Source organism: Pseudophryne corroboree, chromosome 1, assembly GCF_028390025.1.
Source record: "Pseudophryne corroboree isolate aPseCor3 chromosome 1, aPseCor3.hap2, whole genome shotgun sequence".
Lineage (NCBI taxonomy): Eukaryota > Metazoa > Chordata > Amphibia > Anura > Myobatrachidae > Pseudophryne > Pseudophryne corroboree.
In genome coordinates, this window is record NC_086444.1 from 1,100,179,084 (window position 1) to 1,100,202,842 (window position 23,759).

At 45.3% G+C, this 23,759-nt stretch overlaps 1 protein-coding gene across 2 annotated transcripts in view; it reads right to left on the minus strand.

The window, feature by feature from the left end:
• Positions 1-23,759, minus strand: part of SEL1L3 (SEL1L family member 3) — a 169,572-nt gene that overhangs the window by 50,587 nt on the left and 95,226 nt on the right. For both annotated transcript variants that reach the window (XM_063922085.1, XM_063922077.1), the window contains 2 exons: positions 22,082-22,209; positions 2,076-2,159 (listed from right to left, as the gene is read on the minus strand). In XM_063922085.1, coding sequence (XP_063778155.1) covers positions 2,076-2,159; positions 22,082-22,209 — 212 coding nt within the window. The remainder of the gene's footprint in view (positions 1-2,075; positions 2,160-22,081; positions 22,210-23,759) is intronic.

The window sequence follows — 23,759 nt, forward strand, 5'->3', positions numbered from 1 at the left end:
AGCGTTACCCTTTTTACACATTACGGCAGGCAGATTCCCCCTTTTTACACATTGCGGCAGACAGCGTCCCCTTTTTACACATCACGGCAGGCAGATCCCCCCCTTTTTTACACATTACGGCAGACAGTCCCCCTTTTTGCACAGAAAGAAAGAAAGAAAGAAAGAAAGAAAGAAAGAAAGAAAGAAAGAATTATACTTACCCTCTCCGCTGGCTCAGGCTCCTCAGTGCAGCTTCTGGCAGAGATCCCGGGCAGGAGAGAAGGAGGAGGAGGGAGGTGGAGGAGGGAGCCGCAGCAGTTCTGTGTTATTGGTGGAGGTGCTGCTGCTGCTGTCCCTCTACTTCACTATAGGCTGTTCTCCACCGATGTGAATGCTGGGATGCGCTTCACAGCGGCGGAAGACAGCCTATAGTGAAGCAGAGGGACAGCAGCAGCAGCGCCTCAACCAGTAACAAAGCACTGCTGCGGCTCCCTCCTCCACCTCCCTCCTCCTCCTTCCCCCGTAGCGCTGCGCTCCTTCATCTCTCTCCGGCGGCTGTGTGCTGCAGGCAGCGGTTGCCCGCAGCACACAGCGGCATGTAATGAGTCAGTTTGACTCATTACATGCTTTGGGCCCCTGGACAGTGGCGGGCCCCAGTGCAATGCACTAGTTGCACTGGCGGTAGTTCCGCCTCTGTATACTACAGTAGTGTTTCAAGTCATCTGTCTATAAGAAGCCCTATTTTTCTATGCTCTTCCAGACGGGTTGGGAATGTGTGACCGGCGGTCAGGAGACTGCCTATCACATTACCGATGCCGGGATTCCGGCAGTTAGATTGCCGGTGACGGAGGGCGAGCGCAACAAAGCCCCTTGTGGGCTCGCTGCGCTCACCACAGGTTCTATTCCCACGAGTGGGAATAGTCCCTGTTGGTCGGCATGCCGACCAGCGGGATATTCAAAGGTCGGGATCCCGGCATCGGTATTGTGACCGGCGGTCTCCTGACCGCAGGTCCCATGACCACATCCCTTCCAGACAGATGTGTCATGTATAATGCTTTTTTGTACGGGCTGGCGTAAATACTTGAATAAACTCCGTACATGCAACTAGGACACCTGTTATTGTTGAGTACTGTATGTCATTCTTGGTAATGGAAATATATATGTTTTGTATTTCATGGGAATATGTGTACTTACCACATAACATTCGGTAACTCAGTGCCAGCAAAAATCATGACATACAGTAACCACTAGTAGGAGCAATGTGAGACAGAAGAAGTCAATCACTCCAATCTGGATCTAATTTATGGCACTCGTCCAGGGATCCCACTTTAGGAATGCTCCTATGCCAAGGTTTTCTCAGTTTCTTATTACGTATAACTGTATATGACCAATGATATTAAACAATTTATTTGGAACTGGTATTTAAATGGATCCAAATTTTGGGACCTGTGTACACTTCCTCACCAAAAGATTTCTCCTGAGAAGGATGAGGCAGGGGTAACATGACAAGTGGTGCATCTTGTGGCTGTCTGTGGTACTCGGTTACATGTGGCCCAGATCTTTTAATATGTCCTAAACATGCGGTCTATTCATGAAACAGTGAAAACAGTAAAGTGAAACTGTGGAGAAGTTGCCCATGGCAACCAATCAGCTGCTCTGTATAATTTTATCGTATGCAAATTATAAATGTTACTTCAATGCTAATTGGTTGGCATCGGCAACTTCTCCACTGGCTCACTTCTCCACACTTTCACTGCTTCATGAATAGACCCCTTTGTATTTTTTAGTTACTGTGTTATCACTTTTAATCTGTTTTATGGTGAAATGATTTATTAGTGAGGACACAATTCAACAATTGTTATTGCTCTAAAGTACAACTGCAATCGTTAAAATAGAAACTTTATAATCTTCAACAAAACTAAAAAAAGATTAAAAGATCATTAATTTCCTTACATAACGAGTACCTGAGTGTGTGCGTACGTTTGCCCTCGTAGTTCTTACAGTTACCTACCTAATCTGGCTCTCCGTGTCATGTCTGTTTGACTTGGTGCTATTATTTACACCTGTCATTTACACATGTCTAACACAACACTTACATGGACCCATCCAGGTATGCATTGACAGCTTTCCGGATGACCAGTCCAATGTTTCCATTCTGCTCTGCGACAGCCTTGGCCAAACTACAACACAAAAAAGAGAAATCTACCTGAATATGTAAAAGGCTACTAAACAATATGGTTTTTATGATTTTGGGCCAGATGCATCATCGCTTGGAAAGTGATAAAATGGAGAGTGAAAAAGCACCAGCCAATCAGCTCTTAACTGCCATGTCACAGGCTGTGTTTGAAAAATGTCAGTTAGGAGCTGATTGGCTGGTACTTTTTCACTCTCCATTTTATCACTTTCCAAGCGATGATGCATCTAGCCCTTTATCTTTACAGAGGTCTGCACACCTATCCTCAAACTGCACCAAACAGCGCCTCACCAGAGACTTATTAATAAAATATATGTACAGTATTATTGGCAACATTAATGCATCAAACGTACAATGTACAAGTGCCCTGACTACTGACGCTGGCATTTCATGTCTCTTCTATGGGTGACTGAGTCAAAAGACGGTGGTCCGATAACAGTAAGCCGTGTCATGCCCTGAATGAAGCTTTATACCAAGTCTTTGATGCAAAGATACTAATCCTAAATACGTAGGACACTAAAGACCTAGGGGGGTTATTCAGGTTTGTTAGTAAACCAAAAAAGTTAGCAAATGGGCAAGACCATGTTGCATGCAGGTGGGGCAGATGTAACATGTGCAGAGAGAGTTAGATTTGGGTGGGTTATATTGTTTCTGTGCAGGGGATTTCAGTTTGAACACACCCCACCCAAATCTAACTCTCTCTGCACATGTTACATCTGCCCCACCTGCAGTTCAACATGGTTTTGCCCATTTGCTAACTTTTTTGGTTTGCTAACAACTCTGAATAACCCCTGATAATGCTGATTTATATGCAGGAATAAAAAGCTATACCTTAAACACACTTTAAATACACTTTACCATGGAGCCGCTGCGGCCGCTGTACTTAATACACACTCTACGTACCTTTTACGCTATTAGCGTACAGAGTCCCGTACCGTGTACGGACTTTGCGTACAAACGCTGCACTGACGGTACAAAGTACACACAGCGCGTACACACCCAGAGATACACCGCAAACCCTTAACAGCTATACATGCGATAGTAATACACTTTAAACCTTAGCAGGAAAAAGAAGACACGACACCAGATTGTAATTAAACTGCTGGGTTCCGACACCACAGCGTATTATTACTGAATGGGGGTTACAATACAAACAATACAATACAACAGAATAATGGCTACAGTCAATGGTACATACGTGATTGGATTCGCCGCGCTACCCAGATTTGGTCCTCGGTCATCTGATAGATAACTTTGTGAGTCTTGTGTCAGACCAGGCCTGCAGCAGGCTCTCTTTATACAATTCTTCCAAAACTTAACACAATGGATACTGTAATCTCTTTGTCCATTGGACACAGGGATGGTCATTTACAGTACAGGAGAGGTCATAGGTCGGTTTGAATAGGTGGGCGATGTCTGTTCCAACTGCTCTTGTGGGTGGTCTCCTCTGGATTCCCGCCGCATACATAATGTACAGTAAATACAGTTTATATCTATATTCTGCTCCTGCACATAACTATCCGCAGGAACATGCGATCTTCCTCAAACCAACACCAGAATATTACCCTTAAAATACCCTACAGCTGGATACCAAACACCACCTTATAACCTTGTTCTGTCCCCTCCTATTCTGTAAAGGTGAATCCCTTTGTTCTGAAACCATTTAAACTGCTGTAACTTGCTGCTGTAGTGCAGGGAGGCTGTGTGTAAAATGTGCACTATTTGGATTAAATATGTAATGTGTTTTGATGGCTTTTACATGCGTTCACAAACTCTACCATAAATACTCATACCGCGCGCTAATACGCAGGTCCGCGGGAGCATCCATACGCAAATTGCGAATATGTGCACGCACGGCAGAGCATGTACGCACACGGAGGCCATCTGTGTGCAGTTTGTACGTAATGTATGTACTGCTATATTTTTCGACTTTGACAGTCCACCCTTTGGCAGTCACCAATAACTGCCACTATCTAATCACTAAACAGAAAAATATCTAAATAATATCTACAGAAGCTTTGATGATCGGGGAGAGTTGTAGGTGGGAAATGTATGACCTAGTGGGATAGTAAAAAGCATGTATGTATGAATCCATGTCTGCGGGGCATGTATCATCGTGCCGTATATGTTCTAAATAAGCTTCGAGGTACTGCGAAGTATACATTAAATCCTTCTCATCCCGTATTAAGGGTCTGTAAGTGGGCCAACAAACACTACCGAGCTCTTTTCGGCTTCTGGTTCCAACAAATGGGGTGCACATTTAGTTGATGATACATGGAGGGGGATACATATGTGAGTGCTAGTATATGTGGATATCACCTGTCGACTATATGTGCCATTAACTGAAGGTTGCAGAGATGAAGATACATATATAAAAATACATTTACATAAACATTTTGGGTAAGGCTGATGTCTTTTTCCGGATGGATGTATCTGGGCAGAGGGGGAGACAAAAGAAAAACGGGTCAAAGAAACAGGCCATGAAATTCATTTGCAATCCTTATCATAACACTGTCTCTATGGATGGGTCATAAATCAAATCTGCTGCTATAACAGCGCCCTCGCTCCTTAGACTCATCAACTTTGTGCCGTGCTTGTGCCGCGTCAGAATTCGAACACACCTAAATATCGAACCAATAATTATGACGACTCCCAGGATACAAAGGAGAAACTTCCCTACACTCATGATGACATTTTGAGACCACTCTCCTAAACCTGAGAACCAATTGCGTGGGTTCAACCATGAGACCAAGCCGGTCAGTTCATTACTCACAGTCGCTAAGATAAGGTTGTGCTTCCTCCTGAACTCCCACTTCAACTACAAGATATCGTCCATCTTTTGATCAATGATCTCTGTGGGGTCGTCAGTGCTGTTCGTGATATATGTACAGCCCTTCACACCATATTGAGTTGCCAGAGTAACACAGTACCCACCTGTCACGGCTGTGACATAATTAAGGACCATCCTGTGCTGGATCAGTTCCTTCTTGTAGGCTTGTAACTCCCTTCCCGTATACCTGAAGGTGTCGTCATACATCTCAGTGATATTATCTATCAAGTTCGCTAGCGCGTGGATATACCTATAATTTATAGTTCCTCTGGCTGTACGGGTGATCTCTAATGCGAGAAGGAACTGAATCTCGGTGGATTCGTGGATCAAATCAGAGGCTGCGTGCTCTGTCCTATCTATAAAGGTGTCTCTTGATGATGTGTTCATATAGTGAGTATGAGTATAAGGAGCCTGAGCACTGCGGTGAACATCTTTCATCTTATCATGGGTTATGGTCATGATCTCTGGCAGTACTCTCCCAATATAACACAATCCCTCTGAGCTCGTGGCAAGCCACTTGTACGCCTTCCTCCCACATATAAAATAGGCATCATGTGGAAGAACATAGGGGACCAAATATAACATCACCATATTACAAACTTTCCAAGTAAAGAAACCAATCCCTAGTTCTCCCATCTGCTCAGTACAAGTATCGGGCTGGATGATATGGGCACAATACCCTGGCGATACTTTTCCAACCGACATGGTCTTGCTTCCACGAGTATACCCATACCGAAAATACCTTCCACTGTTGGCTATTTGGCATACAAGTTCAGAGTCTATGGGTATCCTATCAGCTCTGTGTGAAAAGGTCATTGTCTGGTTATTCCACGTCACCTCCCAATCTCCCGGTTTTCGGTAATTGGAAATATTAAAACACAATAAGGACCTGTCTACATGATACTGGTGGAGCTTCAAACTAGGGGGCCTAGAAATATTGAATTTCTTGCCCACCGCCCTCCCACCCCGCAATTCGAGTACCTCATCTATTGCTAAAGGGTACGGTACTAATCCTGACTTGCTCTGACCTTGAGGTACTTGTGAGCACACCCAGCATTCTGTCTGGTTTAAGACCTTACCCACTAGTGAATGGTAATCACTCAACGGATGACGGTCCATGTCGATATTAAGGTTGGACTGACATCTCTGGATGCACCCATCCTCAACTGTATTCTCACAATTCCTACAAATAAAATATTCATCAGACAATAACCCCTCACAGTGCCTCCGAGCTCCCTGACTACCAGAGCGCTTACTGATGCCAGTCTTTACTAAAGTGATGTGACGATCCTGAGATCCTACAAATTCATACTTGCCATCAGAACCCATTTCAGATCCCTGCTCGACCTCTCTGGGACCCTCACCAAAACAAACTGTTCTTATCAAAACCAGAATTATTAACAGAACCCGAAACGCAGTCTCTTGTGATCGATCCATTTCGTTAGGGGAAAGGAGGAAAATAATAAGGAGAAAAGAAAGGAAAAATGCAGGGGGAGGTGAAAAAAGAAAATGGTACGACAAACGTTCTAGATCTTGTTACTCTCTGTGCTCAGATGCCCTTCAACAGTCCTGCCTCTCAACTTTCCCGGAACAGACACTCCAGTGATACGAGGTTCTCTACACTCTGCTCTTTCTCACGAGTTCTCTCCGAGTCAGCGGCCTTCTTGCAGTGGGACGAGTGGATCCAAGTCTCTCTTTCAGCGACCTTCAATGCTGTTGTGCTGTTTAACAAGACTTGGTACGGTCCTTCCCACCTGTCTATGAGGCAACCTGAGCGTAAGAAATTTCGAATCATCACATAATCCCCAGGTTCAATGTCATGACAATTACTGTTCGGTAGGTCAGGAATCACCAGCTTTAAATTTCTTTGTTGATTTCTCAGCTGCTGGCTCATCCCAACCAAATATTTCACAGTCACTTCGTTATTACATTTCAAATCATCCTGGGGGTCTATCATTACATGAGGTTGTCGACCAAAAAGAATTTCAAAGGGTGATAGGTAAAGGGGAGACCTGGGAGTGGTTCTGATGCTGTACAATACTAGTGGCAAAGCTTCTGGCCACAACAATCCAGTTTCAGCCATCACCTTGCTCACCTTATTCTTAATAGTGCTGTTCATTCTCTCCACCTTCGCACTCGCCTGTGGTCGGTACGGAGTATGCAGCTTGCTATTAATTCCCATCAGTTTGCACATGACCTGAAAGACTTCACATGTAAAATGGGTACCCCTATCACTTTCAATTATTCTAGGGATACCATATCTACACACAAATTCCTGCACAATTTTCTTTGCAGTGAACGTAGCAGTATTTGTGGCAGCAGGGAACGCTTCTACCCAATTTGAAAATACATCAATACAAACTAACACATATTTTAAATTTCTACAGGGCGGTAACCGCATGAAATCGATTTGTATTACCTGAAAAGGTCCATCTGTCGGGGGGATATATTCTTCCTCAAGCAAGTAAAACATGTCATTGCTCTCTTACCTGCATGAGAAGAGAAGCCTGGCGCACACCAGTAGGCTCTCAGCTTACACATACCCTCTTTGCCCAGATGAGTCAGACCGTGTGCCGCCTCAGCTAAACTTGGAAGATATGCTCTGGGGGCCACCGGCTTACCTTGTCCACCTGTCCACAGTCCTGAGGATTCCTGGCCATATCCCTTTGACCTCCAGACCGCCTTTTCCTGTAAAGAACACAAATCTTTCATTTCAATTAATTTTTGTGTATTGATTGTGTTGAATGTCATCAGTGATGTGATGTTCGTTTGTATGGGGGTGCTGGCTGCTGATTTAGCAGCTTCATCTGCCCGGCTGTTACCAAGTGAAATTGGGTCTTGGTTGAAAGTATGTGCTTTGCACTTGATAACAGCCACTCTGTCTGGTTCCTGTATCGCTGTTAAAAGTCTTTTTATGTAGGATGCCTGCGCTACAGGTGTGCCAGCTGTCGTCATGAAATTTCTGAGGTGCCATAGGGCCCCGAAATCATGCACTACTCCAAAGGCGTACCTAGAATCTGTGTATATATTAGCTGACTTACCCTTGGCCAATTCACACGCTCTGGTTAGGGCGACCAACTCAGCAACTTGTGCTGAGTGTGGTGGGCCCAGGGGTTCAGCTTCTATGATACCTCTGTTGTCTACAACTGCATATCCAGTGCACAGGTCTCCCGAGTCCGTCTGTTTGTGGCAACTACTGTCAGTGTAGAAGGTAAAGTCTACTCCTTCCAGTGGGTTGTCACTGATGTCAGGTCTCGCAGTGAAAGTCTGATTCAGGTATTCCATACAATCATGCGTATCAGTGTCTGCACTGAATCCTCCTTCACCAACATTCTCATCCTCCACCCTTTGTGCCTGTCCAGGCACACTTGGCAAGTAAGTTGCAGGATTTAGTGAGCTGCATCTCTTAATGGTGATGTTTGGGGGGCCATCAGTGATAATTCCCACTTTGTAAACCGAGTAGATGAGACATGTCTGGTTTGGGCTGAGTTCAGTAAGGCTGATACTGCATGAGGTGTATGAATGGTCAGGTTGTGTCCTAACACTACGTCCTCGCTTTTACTTACTAGCAAAGCTATCGCTGTAACACTTCGCAAACATGTGGGGAGAGACCGCGCTACGGTGTCCAACTGTGCACTGTAGTAAGCTACCGGCCTGCTGGCATCTCCATGTCTCTGGGTTAAAACTCCTGCCGCGCACCCTGCACTTTCTGTACCGTACAATTCAAAGGGCTTCCCATAATCTGGCATACCTAAGGCAGGTGCCTGTGATAGGCACTGTTTGAGTCTCTCAAATGCCAGTTCGGACTCATCTGTGTGCGAGATCCGTTCTGGTTTGTTCGAAGAGACCATTTCTTGCAAAGGTAAAGCCAGTATAGAAAACCCTGGGATCCAGTTTCGGCAGTACCCACACATTCCAAGGAAAGTGCGGATCTGTTGCTGCGTTTGTGGCAGAGTCATGTCGCGAATCACCTGTATTCTATCAGCGGTGAGGTGTCTAAATCCTTGAGTCAAGCAATGTCCCAAATATTTTACCCTGGTCTGGCACAACTGCAACTTATCCTTTGAAACCTTGTGTCCCGTTTGGGAAAGATGAAACAGAAGCTGTTTCGTGTCTTTCAAGGACGATTCGAGTGAGTCAGAACACAACAATAAGTCATCGACATACTGTATTAGCACTGATCCACTCTCAGGTTGAAAGGATTGTAAACAGTCATGCAAGGCCTGAGAGAAAATACTCGGGCTGTCAATGAAAGGGAGACGAGTCCAGGTGTACTGTACTCCCCTGTATGTAAAAGCGAAGAGGTATTGGCTGTCAGGCTGCAGAGGGACAGAAAAGAAGGCAGAACAGAGGTCGATGACAGTGAAGAATTTTGCAGTAGAGGGAATTTGCATGAGGATGACAGCTGGATTGGGCACTACGGGGAATTGGCTCTCAACTATCTTGTTTATCCCCCTTAGATCCTGCACTAGCCTGTAACCCCTCCCCCCACTCTTTTTCACAGGGAAGATGGGACTATTGGCAGTGCTGGACGTCCTGACTAGGATGCCCTGTTGTAGCAACCGCTCTATGACGGGGTACACTCCTAATTCTACCTCTGGCTTCAGAGGATACTGAGGGATTTTTGGAGCTATCCTACCATCTTTTACTTGCACTACTACTGGAGCTACATTCGCCATCAATCCAGTGTCTTGTCCATCTTTGGTCCAAAGGGAACCCGGTATTTGTGAGATCATTTCCTCTACCTTTGATGGACACTTGACTATAACAGCAGAATGCGACATTAGCCTTTGAGGGGTGTCTAATATATCTTGCACTTCTTGAACGTGGTTCTCAGGTATATCCAAGAAGACACCTTCAGGAGTACAATATATGACACACCGCATTTTACACAATAAATCTCTGCCGAGCAGATTAGTCGGAGCCGATGCAGCCAGCAAAAAAGAATGTTTGGTTTGCAAGGGCCCTATCGTAATCTCTGCAGGTCTACTCAAAGGGTATTGTTGCACCGTTCCTGTTACTCCCATTGCCAAAATGGTTTTTCCCGTGGTTTTTATACCTACCGTTGAATTTAACACTGACCTGGCCGCCCCTGTATCTACAAGAAAAGGTAATGGTACACCAGCTACATCAACCGTGACCTCAGGTTCACTACCAAGGCTAGCAATCAATTTCACTGGCTGCAGACTACAGGTGTGGCCCAACCCCTATTGTGTGGTGAGACCCTCCCGCAGCGCATTGGCAGCTACGATATGTGAGGGGGGTAGCTGTGAGTTTTCGGAGGCCTGCCAGTCCCTCCTTGGTGGGTATCTCCTTGTTTCCCCTGCGTGTGGCTCGTAATTCCTCCTACGCGGTCCCTGATCCCAAGTATGTGCATTGTTGTCTGGTTTATATCCTGGTCTAGGGGGTCGGTATACATTATGTGTACCTTTTTTCCTACATTCCTTTGAGTAATGTCCTACCTTTTGACAATTATAGCATGTTACTACACGTGACTTACCATCAGGGGTCTGGGGTTTTGGCTGATGTGGCCCTGTTGTAAGTGCGTCTATACTTACTGTCATCAGCCTTTCCCCCCGTAACTCCCTGTGCTTAATGATGTTCCTATAATGCTCGACAGCGGACTCTCTCAATGCAGCCACCGAGATACCTCTCCAGTTTGGTAGAGAGGTCTGTACCCTTGTTCTCAGTGCCTCCTTCAACCCGTCCATTAATACAGAAACAGCTACCTCCCTGTGATGTACATTGTCCTTAATGTCCTCGATCCCAGTATATCTAGACATTTCTTGCAGTGCTCGATGGAAATATTCGGATGCCGTTTCACCTTCCTTTTGTCTTATGGAAAAGATTTTATTCCATTTGTCAACAGTAGGGAAATATACTCCTAATTGCAGATTGATTTGTCGTACATTCTCTTGAGTGTACTCATCAGTGAGAGGTACTTCTGCGTCTAATTTACAATCAGTTATGAATTTCGCTGGGTCAATATTTGAGGGTAAACATACCCGTAGCACTGTTCGCCAATCTTTGTTTGTGGGTTCGTTGGCGTTACCTAACTCTTTAATGAACCTTTGGCATGCGACTAGATCTTTTCTGGGTTCGGGAAAGTCTGACATAATTGATCTTAACTCTGCCCGGGACCAAGGACAATGCATGGCAATGTTCCTGATGGGAGTTACTCCCTGAGCGTCAGTCCTCCCATTGGGGACTGCAATCACCCTGACAGGATTTAATTCAATTACATAATTTTGATTTGACTCTATAATGTGAGGTGCTATTGTCTCTGCATAATGTATGGTACCGTACTTACCTGTGGACACGACCTCACTTTTCCCTCCGCTAAGGGGCCTTGCTACTGCTCTTGTTGGTTGGGCCGTGCCCACCTGAGTGTCTTGTATGGTGGCTGCTAGAGAGAGTGCCGATATCGTGCTGGGATCATCTTCCTGCTCGCAGTCCTGGGGAAAATTTAAAATAGGATACAACTGGCAAGGGTAAGCATTAGTACATGTATCAATTACTCTCCTATCCTGTACCAACGTACCATTGTCTGTAGCCACTTTCTCCCCCACAATATATGGTGGTGGTGGTGCGGTCGCCATTATTTTCCCGCTAGGTTTGGAACCTGCTGCGTGAGCTAATTCCCTTTGTATATCCCCCTCTCGTTGCCATAAATTTAAACAATCTGTATGTCTAATCCTTTGTTTTCTGGATTTTATTAGACATATCCTTATCCTTAAGTTCTGCAATACCTCTGGTTCAAAGCTGCCCACTTTAGGGAATGGTACCCTATCTTTGTCAGTCATACGTACCCATTCAGACAAAAAGTCTTCCGTGTGCGAACCATTTTTCCCACACATAACAAACCTCGCTGACCCCTTGGGCCGTGGCTCTTCAACCTGAACCCTGGTTACAAAATGTCCACCGCTTGTGCAATTGGATCCCATCACGGACTTTTTTCTTTTACAATCCCCAATGCACAATACGAATAGACGGTGAAAGTTCTTAAAGCGCTTTCACCCACTCACGCCCACGTTGGCCAGTACTACCATACACTGTCGATAGCGAAGGCAATGTACCCAACCTAGGGCCCTATCTGACCTATATTTACTGGAAGTTTTTAGGAATAACTTACCCTTTCCAGTAAAGTATCGGTCGTTGGAGATTTTCCTGAGAGAGACCAGCGAAAACTCCCTATGCACTTTATTATACACAAATCACGCTTGCGTATGCTCTATATAGCGCTAATGATACAGCGATTTTATGCAAAAGCTCGTAAAAGGATATCACGTTGCGCTATGTATCGCACCCACAAACGCGCGGTCCAATCGCACAGCGTATATGTACTTGTTACTTATCTGCCGTACGACCACGGGTCGTTGTACAAACTGCGACCCTCAGTCCAGAGCGTAATACAAAAACCTTTTAACTTCAATACTTCGCAATGCTATGCACTATCATGCTCCTCTGCAAATCACCTCACGACTTGCATATTAAACCTTATACTAACGTGAGTCAGCCTTCTCACGCCACCAAGCCTCCACTCACTTGGTGTACCAAACGACGGGATCCCGAATTCCGGGGTTCGAATTTCACTCACTCCTACGTTCGCTCACTCAGGTATACTTTGTTTTTCTGTACAGAAAATTTTGATTCATTCAGAAGCAGCTTTACCCCCAGAGGCAATACAGTTTAAACAAAAAGTTTTATACTAATCTTTGGAAACCGAGCAGTTTTGTATTGTAGCGTGGCTACTGTCCCACCTTTAAACTAGCGAACTATCGTGTGGTTTTATTATGCACACACAACCATACGCAAGCTTGCGTAATTACGCAACCGTGCGTACCTATATGCCACGTGGGCGGCCTTGCGCCACGTGCACGTTTTTGTACGCTGTCCTCACGTTCCGTACCACGTGTACCAATGTGCGTACGCAATAAAACAGATCACACAACTTCTATAAATGTGAGCAATACTAACTATAATCGCTCACTTAACACAACACAGTTTCTTTCTGTATAAACCTTTACAACCACGCCAGACTGCGTTTGTGCTTTACACTTACTTCCTTAAACATTTATTTTACTTTTAACTATATAGCAACAAATGTATTCGGTTTCACACAGATCTAAATGAATCTAGCACTCTGAGTGTTATGGCAACAATGTGAGAGGGTATACAAAGAGTTTGGGTGCCTTTTGTTGTGTACGCTTTTGGCGCCCAAAAAAAAATTCACAGATTTTTAAATAGCTTTTTTCCTGCTTACTTTACGGGTTCTACCAGCATCCCTACAAACCTATACAGAGCAGACGTCATCTAATCAGCAAACAAGTAGGGTTTTCAGTGCATCCACCGACCTAGAAAAGGTTACGTAGGATACTTTCTGTCCGCCCTTTTGCTGATAGATTAAGTCTGCTGTGACCTGTTAGGCTGTGGGTATGTGGAAAACCGGACGATGCCCCCAATTGATAATGCTGATTTATATGCAGGAATAAAAAGCTATACCTTAAACACACTTTAAATACACTTTACCATGGAGCCGCTGCGGCCGCTGTACTTAATACACACTCTACGTACCTTTTACGCTATTAGCGTACAGAGTCCCGTACCGTGTACGGACTTTGCGTACAAACGCCGCGTTGACGGTACAAAGTACACACAGCGCGTACACACCCAGAGATACACCGCAAACCCTTAACAGCTATGCATGCAATAGTAATACACTTTAAACCTTAGCAGGGAAAGGAAGACACGACACCAGATTGTAATTAAACTGCTGGGTTCCCACACCACAGCGTATTATTACTGAAAGGGGGTTACAATACAAACAATACAATACAACAGAATAATGGCTACAGTCAATGGTACATACGTGATTAGATTCGCCGCGCTACCCAGATCTGGTCCTCGGTCAGCTGATAGATAACTTTGTGAGTCTTGTGTCAGACCAGGCCTGCAGCAGGCTCTCTTTATACAATTCTTCCAAAACTTAACACAATGGATACTGTAATCGCTTTGTCCATTGGACACAGGGATGGTCATTTACAGTACAGGAGAGGTCATAGGTCGGTTTGAATAGGTGGGCGATGTCTGTTCCAACTGCTCTTGTGGGTGGTCTCCTCTGGATTCCCGCCGCATACATAATGTACAGTAAATACAGTTTATATCTATATTCTGCTCCTGCACATAACTATCCGCAGGAACATGCGATCTTCCTCAAACCAACCCCGGAATATTACCCTTAAAATACCCTACAGCTGGATACCAAACACCACCTTATAACCTTGTTCTGTCCCCTCCTATTCTGTAAAGGTGAATCCCTTTGTTCTGAAACCATTTAAACTGCTGTAACTTGCTGCTGTGGTGCAGGGAGGCTATCTGTAAAATGTGCACTATTTGGATTAAATATGTAATGTGTTTTGATGGCTTTTCCATGCGTTCACAAACTCTACCGTAAATACTCATACCACGTGCTAATACGCAGGTCCGCGGGAGCGACCATACGCAAATTGCAAATATGCGCACGCATGGCAGAGCAAGTACGCGCACGGAGGCCATCTGTGTGTAGTTTGTACGTAATGTATGTACTGCAATATTTTTCAACTTTGACACCCCCCTAATTCATGTTTGTACGCAATGGCCAATGTTCACACAACGGAACGATTTCATATAGAAGGTGCTGACAGGAAGTTTCCATTTGGAGGTGTTACCAGGGATTGTGTGGAGAAATGAAAGCGTGTCATAGCCGTTTTCAGGGCGTGTATCTACTGACAGCTGCGAGCTTGTGTATGTGCAAAAATATAGCGCCTGCGTCCGTACTGCTGAGCCCAGTCTGCGTCGCCATAGAAGAACCCGTAACCTCGATGTTTCTCTTGCGCATAGGCTGTGAATGTGTATGCAATTGCGACTAAGTTTGTGATGGCTCATTACGGTTCTGGGCAGCAGCCTCACTTGCTAACATTAGCAGTTCTGTAGCCTAGAAAATTGCGCACAAACATGGATCAGGCCCTAGAATTAAAATTGTGTGTAGTTGCAATGCGAATAAGACGCAATATTCAGGATAAAGTACTAAAAGCATGGAATCACTACCAGTGGTGAGGAATGTAAATTGTGCCAGGCGTCTCGCGCCACATGGGACAAAAACATAGGTGTACAAGGACATGTCTCTAGGTTTCTTTTTTTTTTTCAAGCTAGGCTAGCTGAATGGCACAATAAATATATAAAATATGTCTTCCTAATGCAGGCCATACAGCTACAGTACCGATTCCCCATTTTGCCAATCCGCTACACCAATCGCTGGATATGGGGGAATCGACAAAAAACAGCTTGCTAAAATCCCTGACTCTTTAATCCCAATCTTTTTTTTTTTTTTGCCTGGAATCAGCGAATCGAGGATTTCTAAAACGTTAGATTTCTCCAGTCCCCTGACCCAGGCAGAATAGGGAATTGCCCCAATAATCCCTTAATGTACTGTATAAGGCATTGGCCCCTTGTATTATCCTGTTTTTCAACTGTGTGGTCGTACACTGCAACCAGCCAACATACAGACGTGTCCTCTTACAGCCCTACTGCAGTCACGCTATATAGCCCTTGAAGTCGCGCCATGCCGTGGCGGGACTCAGTAGTGCGAAGCGTCTTTTTTGAATTTTCTTTTCCGCAAAAATGCGTCTTAGACGTAAAGTCATGTACTAGGACACACAAGCAGCTTCTGCAGACTAAAATGATATGTATGCAGCATGCCTATATTCTGTGTGTAATTGCGACTGTATCTGCATCCAAAATGAAACGCCATCGAATTTTATATGCAAATACAGTCGCAGTCACACACAGAATAACGGAATGCTGCATATCATTTTAATCAGCAGAAACTGCCCGTGCGTCCTATATCATTACTTCGCATCTTAGATTCATTTTCTTGGACAAAACGCAAAAAAAAAAAAAAAAGATGCTTGGCGCTGCAGAGTCACAGGGCACTCACGCGTTATGCCTAACGCGACTTGTAGCGCATGGAGGAAAGATGTAAGAGGACACACCTGTACGTATAGTTTATAAACTGAATCCCAGTATGCAGACTTTATAGTAAGTCTGAGGGGTGTAGGTTTGTACCCGGATAAACTATGGGGTCACATGCATTAATTTATTTATTAACATGCTAGGAAAATACTGCCTGCTCTTCCACATGACACACATACAGGGTCAGACTGGGCCACAGGGGTATAGGAAAAACCCTCGGTGGTCCCCAGTGACCGAGGACTATGGTGTATTTTCTAAAGTGCATTGCTGTTATTAATTTAGTATATCGTCATGCATACATGACGATATACTAGATTACTATATACTAGCAGTATTTAATATTATATATATATATATATATATATATATATGTCAGAAATGCCCGGCACTCTTGATATGTGTTGTAAATCGGGGTGCCCACCGCAGCAGATGATGCATCAAACAGAAGGAAATAAGGCAGCGGCACTCCGTCGGTTTAAAAGTCAGTCGTGTAATGAATCAAATCATAACAAACAGTGGTCACAAAAAAACAACCTTTCGGGGTCCTGAGACCCCTTTGTCAAGGCGTCTCAGGACCCCAAAACGTTGTTTTTTTGTGACCACTGTTTGTTATGATTTGATTCATTACACAACTGACTTTTAAACCGACGGAGTGCCGCTGCCTTATTTCTATATATATATATTATATATATATATATATATATATATATATATATATATATATATATATATCTATCTATCAAGGGGCTCAGCCCATGCACTCTCTAGTGGTTAGCCAAGCCTCTGTAGTGGCTTGCTACACCCTCTCTGGAGGCTGGCCAAACCCCTAAGTAAGGGCCCCTTCCACTGTCCCCCCCCCCCCCCCGCCGTGGGCCCTTAATGGCCCCGTCCAACACTGCACGCAAATACCGGGCACCCTTATTTTTACACTATGATTTAGAAAAAATGCACTGTAAGATGGATTTCCTAAAACCTGTAATTATGGGCAATAATGTTTTGTTTCTAAATACTAAATCTGATCTTCCATCCTTCCCGGGATAGTGGCAATGCAACTCTGTGACACGGAAGCGTCAATTTCACAGGTTCAGTATTATGTCTAGAAGTGAGTGTATAATATCTGTATCTAGCTCACTGCTTAGTAATTGGTCACGATTTAACCACTAACCCGTTTGCTAGCACAAAGCTATAAGCCAGCCAGAGATGCATCTTGATTAGGCTGCAAGCTGTGCCAGGTGTACTAAGCCTGGCACGACAACTTAAGAGCTTGTACATTAAAGGTGACACTGACAAAGCTTTTGCCAAATGTTCTCAGAAATGTCATCCATGTTTGCTGTGGTGCTGGCTTGTTTATCTACCATGAACAGGTGCAAATGATCGAAAAATAGGACTAATGACCCCAGACTTTGGTCAGAAGCAACATCTACATTAGCAAAATCACATGGGCATCATTTATTACATGTAGAATGTAGGTTTTCTAGATCAGTGGTTCTCAAACTGGTTTCTTCAAGACTTACACAGTTATTACCAGGAAGAATAAAGCTTAACTTATATATGCAGTATAATCATTGCATTCACTTAGCCATTTACACACATAGTGGTGTATTCAATAATTGTCGGAAGCTGCCGTCTTGTCAGAAAGACGGCAGCTTCCAACAGGTTTAGGTCGGAAGGGGTTCCGACCTATTCAATGACGGCTGATTTTTTACGACAAGTTGGGAATTCCCGACTTGTCGGAAACCACGCGGATTGTCGGAATCCACATTGGCTGTTGGAAGCGCGGCCAAACCCGACTGGTTTTAGCCCCATATCCGACAATGTCAATCCGACTTTAAAGAAAGTCGGATTGCCATTGTCGGGAATGGGCTAAACCTGTTGGGTTTGGCCCGGCATTGAATACTGACCTGTCGGATCCTTTCCGAATGAGCTTTGTTGAAGAAGATCCTTGAGAAGCAGTAGAGGCCAGGGCTCCTCTACAGACATGGTCAGGAGGTCCGCATACCAGGCCTGTCGAGACCAATCTGGGGCAATTAGAATTGCCTGAACGTTTTCCCTTTTGAGTCTTTTTAGAACTCTGGGAATGAGCGGGATTGGAGGAAACAGGTATACAAATTGGTAAGTCCACGGTGATGTCAGAGCGTCCACTGCTGCAGCCTGCGGATCCCTCGTCCTTGAACAGTAATGGCGAGCTTCTTGCTGAGACGAGACGCCATCAGGTCTATCTGTGGACAGCCCCACCGGTGAACTAGTTGCTGAAACACTTGAGGGCGAAGGCCTCATTCCCCCGGATGGAGGTTGTGCCTGCTGAGGAAGTCCGCTTCCCAGTTGTCCACGCCTGGGATGAATATGGCTGAGATGGCCCTTGCATTGGCTTCTGCCCAGAGGAGTATCCATGACACCTCTTGCATTGCGTCCCTGCTTCTTGTTCCTCCCTGCCGGTTTATGTACGCCACCGCCGTGGCGTTGTCCGACTGTACTTGTATGGCCTGATTTTGTAGAAGATAGTGGGCCTACAGAAGAGCATTGTAAATTGCCCTGAGTTCCAGAACATTTATTGGGAGCGTAGATTCCTGACTCTACCACTTTCCCTGGAACTGAGCCCCTTGGGTCACTGCCCCCCAGCCCAGGAAGGCTGGAATCCATTGTCAGCAGAGTCCTAGACTGGGTACTGAAACTCCAGCCCTCCCCAAGGTGACAGACTTGTAGCCACCATAACAGGGAGATCCGTGCTCTTGGTGACAGAGCTATACTCTGGTGCATGTGCAGGTGAGACCCTGACACTTGTCTAGCAGATCCAGCTGGAATGGACGGCCATGGAACCTGCCTTACTGGATTGCTCGTATGAGGCCACTATCGTTCCCAGTAGGTGGATGCAACGGTGAACAGAGACCCCGCGGGGTCTGAGCACCGAGCGGACCATAGGCTGGATTGTCAATACCGTGTCAATGGGGAGGAACACCTTCTGAGACACCGTGGCCAGTATTATTTCCAGGACCTGAAACCTTTGTGACGGTTCCAGGTGAAATTGCTGTAAAAAAAAATCCAGCCGTGATCCGTAAGAAGGCGAGTAGCCAAGTTGATGCTGTTCAGCAGACTCTCCATGGACACCGCCTTTATCAGGAGATCATCCAAGTAGGGAACTATGTTGACTCCCATCATGCGGAGTTGAATCATCATCTCCTCCATGACTTTTGTGAATACCCTTGGGGCTGTGGAGAGACCAAAGTGTATTCAGGCTTTACCAAAGGGTAAGGCCTGAAACTGGAAATGGTGGTCCAGAACAGAGACCTGAGATAAGCCTGATGAGGGGGCCATATCGGTATTTGTAGATAGGCATCCTTGATATCCAGGGATACCAGGAATTCCCCTTCTTCCAGACCAGAGACCACCGTCCTTAGAGATTCATTCTTGAACTTTAACACCCGAAGATATGGGTTCAGAGATTTGAGGTTCAAGATCGTCCGCATCGTCCGGTTTCGGTACCACAAACAGACTCGAATAAAATCCCCTGTTGTATAACAGAGGAGGTACTGGAACAATAACCTTTGTCTGTAGTAGTTTTTAAATGGCGTCCTGTAAGGTAACTCTTGCTACAGGGGAAGCTGGTAAGCTTGACTTGGAGAAGCTGAGAGGAGGGGGTGCTTGAATTTCCAACCGGTAACCCTGGGATATGTGGTCCCTCACCCATGGGACCTGGCAGGATTTCGCCCACACATGGGTGAAGTGTTGAAGTCGAGCACCCAGCTGAAATTCCCCCTGCAGCTGGGGCCAACTGCGAGGCGGAGGGCTTAGTGGAGGAGGACCCGGAGGCCTGGGCCAGAGTACCGGCAGGCACTGGTTCACGGGACTTACCTCTATTTCCTCTAGCTGCATTGGAGGCACCTCTGACTCTGCCTCTAAATCTGGCCACACAAAAGGACTGCAGAGAGGGCCCAGGATAGGGACATCTAGCCGGAGGCGCAGCAGACGGCAAATAGACAGACTTACCCGCCGTTGCTTTAGAGATCCACTTGTTCAGTTCTTCCCCAAACAAGGCATCCCCTGTAAAAGAAAGATTTTCCACTCCTTTCTTGGAATCAGCATCCACTGCCCATTGTCGCAGCCACAGAGCCCTGCGAGCTGAGACTGCCATTGCTGTGGCACGGGCATTAATGAGGCCTATTTCTTTGATCGCCTTGCTCATGAAATTCGCAGCATCCTGGATATGATGCAGTAGAGTCAGGGTCTCATCCTGAGGTAGCGTGTCAAACCCCTCTATTATATTATCAGACCATTTTACCATGGCTCTTGTAATCCAACCACAAAGAAATGGTGGGCCTCTGTGCTATGCCCACTGCGGTATAAATTGATTTGAGTGTAGTCTCAATTTTACAGTCAGTAGGGTCTTTGAGAGAGATAGCACCAGGTATAGGTAGCACAATCTTATGTTACAGCCTGGACACTGAGGTACTATCCACACACGGGGGGTTCTTCCATACCTTCCTATCCTCAGGTGGGAAGGGAAAGAATTTAGCAACCGTTTAGAGATTTGAATTTTTTTGTCAGGATTGACCCACGCTTTTTTAAAGAGTGAGTTTAATTCCTTGGAGACAGGGAAGGTGGCAGAAGATTTTGGTTTTATGTTAAACAGTTCTTCCTCAGGTTGTGTCTCCTTATCCGGTATGTTGAGGACTTCTCTAATAGATTAAATTAGGGCCTTCACACCTTGAGACAGAGTATTGTACCTCTCCATGTCTTCATCCAAATCTGGCATGTCATTATCAGTGTCAGATTGGAGTACATGTGCGAGTGTGCATTTATGAGAGACCATCAGGGGGGCCTGAGGAGCCTGCCTGTGGTCAGCAGCCCTGCTTAAAAAAATCATCCACGGATTTCTTAAGCGTCTGCCTGTCTTGTCTGGCAGTAACCAACTCTGTATTAATATTAGTAATCATTCCTTTGAATTATTCTAACCACTCTGGCTCCTGAACGCTACTACCCTGTGAAGGTAGAGAACACTGTGTACAAAGTGAAGGGGAAAACTTTGTGTTGCATGAGGGACACACAGCCTTTGCCAGACATTCTGATTCAGCAGAAATACGCACAGTTTAGTGAAATAACACAGTACAGTGAAAAACAAAGGATGGTGAAATAATATAGTAATCCCCAGACACCTGAATGGAGTGACACAGAGAGGAATGAGACCAGCACACAATAGCGCAGTCAAAGCAGTGGGGTATAATTCAGAGCTTTAGTAAGGCAGAATGTGGTAGAGCCACCTATATGCTCCCCCCCTTTCAATAAAACCCTCTGGTACCATTGGTGATTCAGCAGGGTCTGTGGAGAAGCAGCGCTTGCATACAGCCTGGAAGTCAGCAGCAGCTGGAAATGGCGCCTTTGAGCCGCTGGTCCCGCTCTCCGGGAAGCCCCGACCCCTCAATGGTGCGCGGTCCCTATATGATTATACTGGCTATATTGTAAACATATACAGTGTTAAATGGAGTTTAAAAACCCCTTTACTAAAGCGCCAGTGTTGGTGTCAGCAGCGGGCTCCGCAGCCCACAGCCTGATGCCCGCCGCACCCTTATGCCACCATTGTCACCGGGGACCCGCTATCCGGGACCCCTATGTTAGTACTCACCGAACCACATCTTTTTCGGCATCTGTTAGGGGTGACGGCATGCTGCTGGCTTGTGCGCACACCCTGGGGGCATGTGAAACAGCGCCTCAGGAGCTAATGTCCTGTCAGTGGGGATACGAACCATTAACCCTATACTGGTGCCAGCCAGTGCTGCCTGAAAATAATAACGTAAAATACATTTCTGAAGAAAACTCTCTGGAGCTCCAGAGAATGCACCCGGCTCCTTGGGCACATTTTTCTAAACTGAGTCTGGTGGAGGGGCATAGAGGGGAGGAGCCAGCACACACTGAACATTTCTTATAGTGCCAGGCTCCAATGGACCCGATCTATACCCCATGGTACTAACCCTTCCCAGTATCCCCTAGGACATTAGAGAAATGTCTATTAGCACGTGTTTACTAAGAAACTGTTATGATATATGTTGGATACCATATAGATATATTTTACTTACAGTACTGCTGTTTCTGGGTTTTTTGGGACACTTTCCAAATTCCCAGTGATGAAATATTGTGCTACATTAATGGATGCTTCAATATGACCGCCTTCCGAAGCTCTTGACATGAATTCAAAAGCACGTGTCTGCGGAGAGAACATAATAATATAAGTAATGGGGTCTATTTACTAAGCCTTGGATGGAGATAAAGTAGATGGGGATAAAGTACCAGCCAATCAGCTCCTAACTGTCATTTTTCAAACACAGCCTGTAGCATATCGGTTAGGAGCTGATTGGCTGGTACTATATCTCTGTCCACTTTATCTCCATCCAAAGCTTAGTAAATAGACCCCTAAACATGCCAAAAGATGCTGCAGAAAAGATGCATCTACTGCACAGGTTCTCAAACTCGGTCCTCAGGACCCCACACATCGCATGTTTTCCAGGACTCCTCACAGAATCACAAGTGAAATAATTAGCTCCCCCTGTGGACCTTTTAAAATGTGTCAGTGAGTAATTAATACACCTGTGCTCCTGCTGGGTTACCTGCAAAACATGCACTGTGTGGGGTCCTGAGGACCGAGTTTGAGAACCTGTGATCTACTGTACACATTAAGGGGGGCATTTCAATTGTTTCTCTCTTTGATTGCCACTAGATGGTGCCCAACAGAGCAATTTAATTCCCCCCTAAGATGCATATTTTTAATTCCCCTCTAAGATGCATATTTTAAGAAAAAGCCATCTGGTGCAGTTTAGTCGCAAACTCCGTGGCGCACAACACTGGGCTATTTGAGGATTTGTATGTGGACACATTTGTAAGGCTCACTTTATCCTATGGAACTTCTGCTTGTATGTACAGAATCAGTATGTGTAGAGGCTGGACAGAAGGGTTAAACGCGCCAGATTACTATTCTCTGTAATAGACCGAACTACTGTAACATTACATATTTTTAATACAGAATGCATTTCAAAGTAGCTTCAGAATAAAACCTGCCCTAGTATGGTATCCGGACTCCAGGTCGACAACAAAAAGGTCGACACACCTTAGGTCAACGCCAATTGGTCGACACACCTTAGGTCGACATGGACAAAAGGTCGACATGGACAAAAGGTCGACAGGAACAAGGTCGACATGGAAAAAGGTCGACATGAGTTTTTCACAACTTTTTTCTTTTTTGGAACCTTTTCATACTTAATGATCCACGTGGACTACGATTGTAATGGTAATCTGTGCCGAGCGAAGGCACCATGCCCGAAGCATGGCAAGCGAAGCGAGCCATGCGAGGGGACGCGGTGCACTAATTGGGGTTCCCGGTCACTCTACGAAGAAAACGACACCAAAAAAACATAAAAAACTCATGTCGATCTTTTTCCATGTCGACCTTGTTCCTGTCGACCTTTTGTTCATGTCGACCTTTGTCCATGTCGACCTAAGGCGTGTCGACCAATTGGCGTCGACCTAAGGTGTGTCGACCTTTTTGTTGTCGACCTGGAGTCCCAGACCCCCTAGTATTTGTTGTGATTATCACTACTGCTTATACAAACTTGCTAATATAGAGGGTTATTCAGGTTTGTTAGCAAACCAAACAAGCATACTAATGGGCAAAACCATGCTGCTCTGCAGGTGGGGGGGCAGATATAACATGTGCAGAGAGAGTTAGATTTGAATGGGGTGTGTTTAAACTAAAATCTAAAT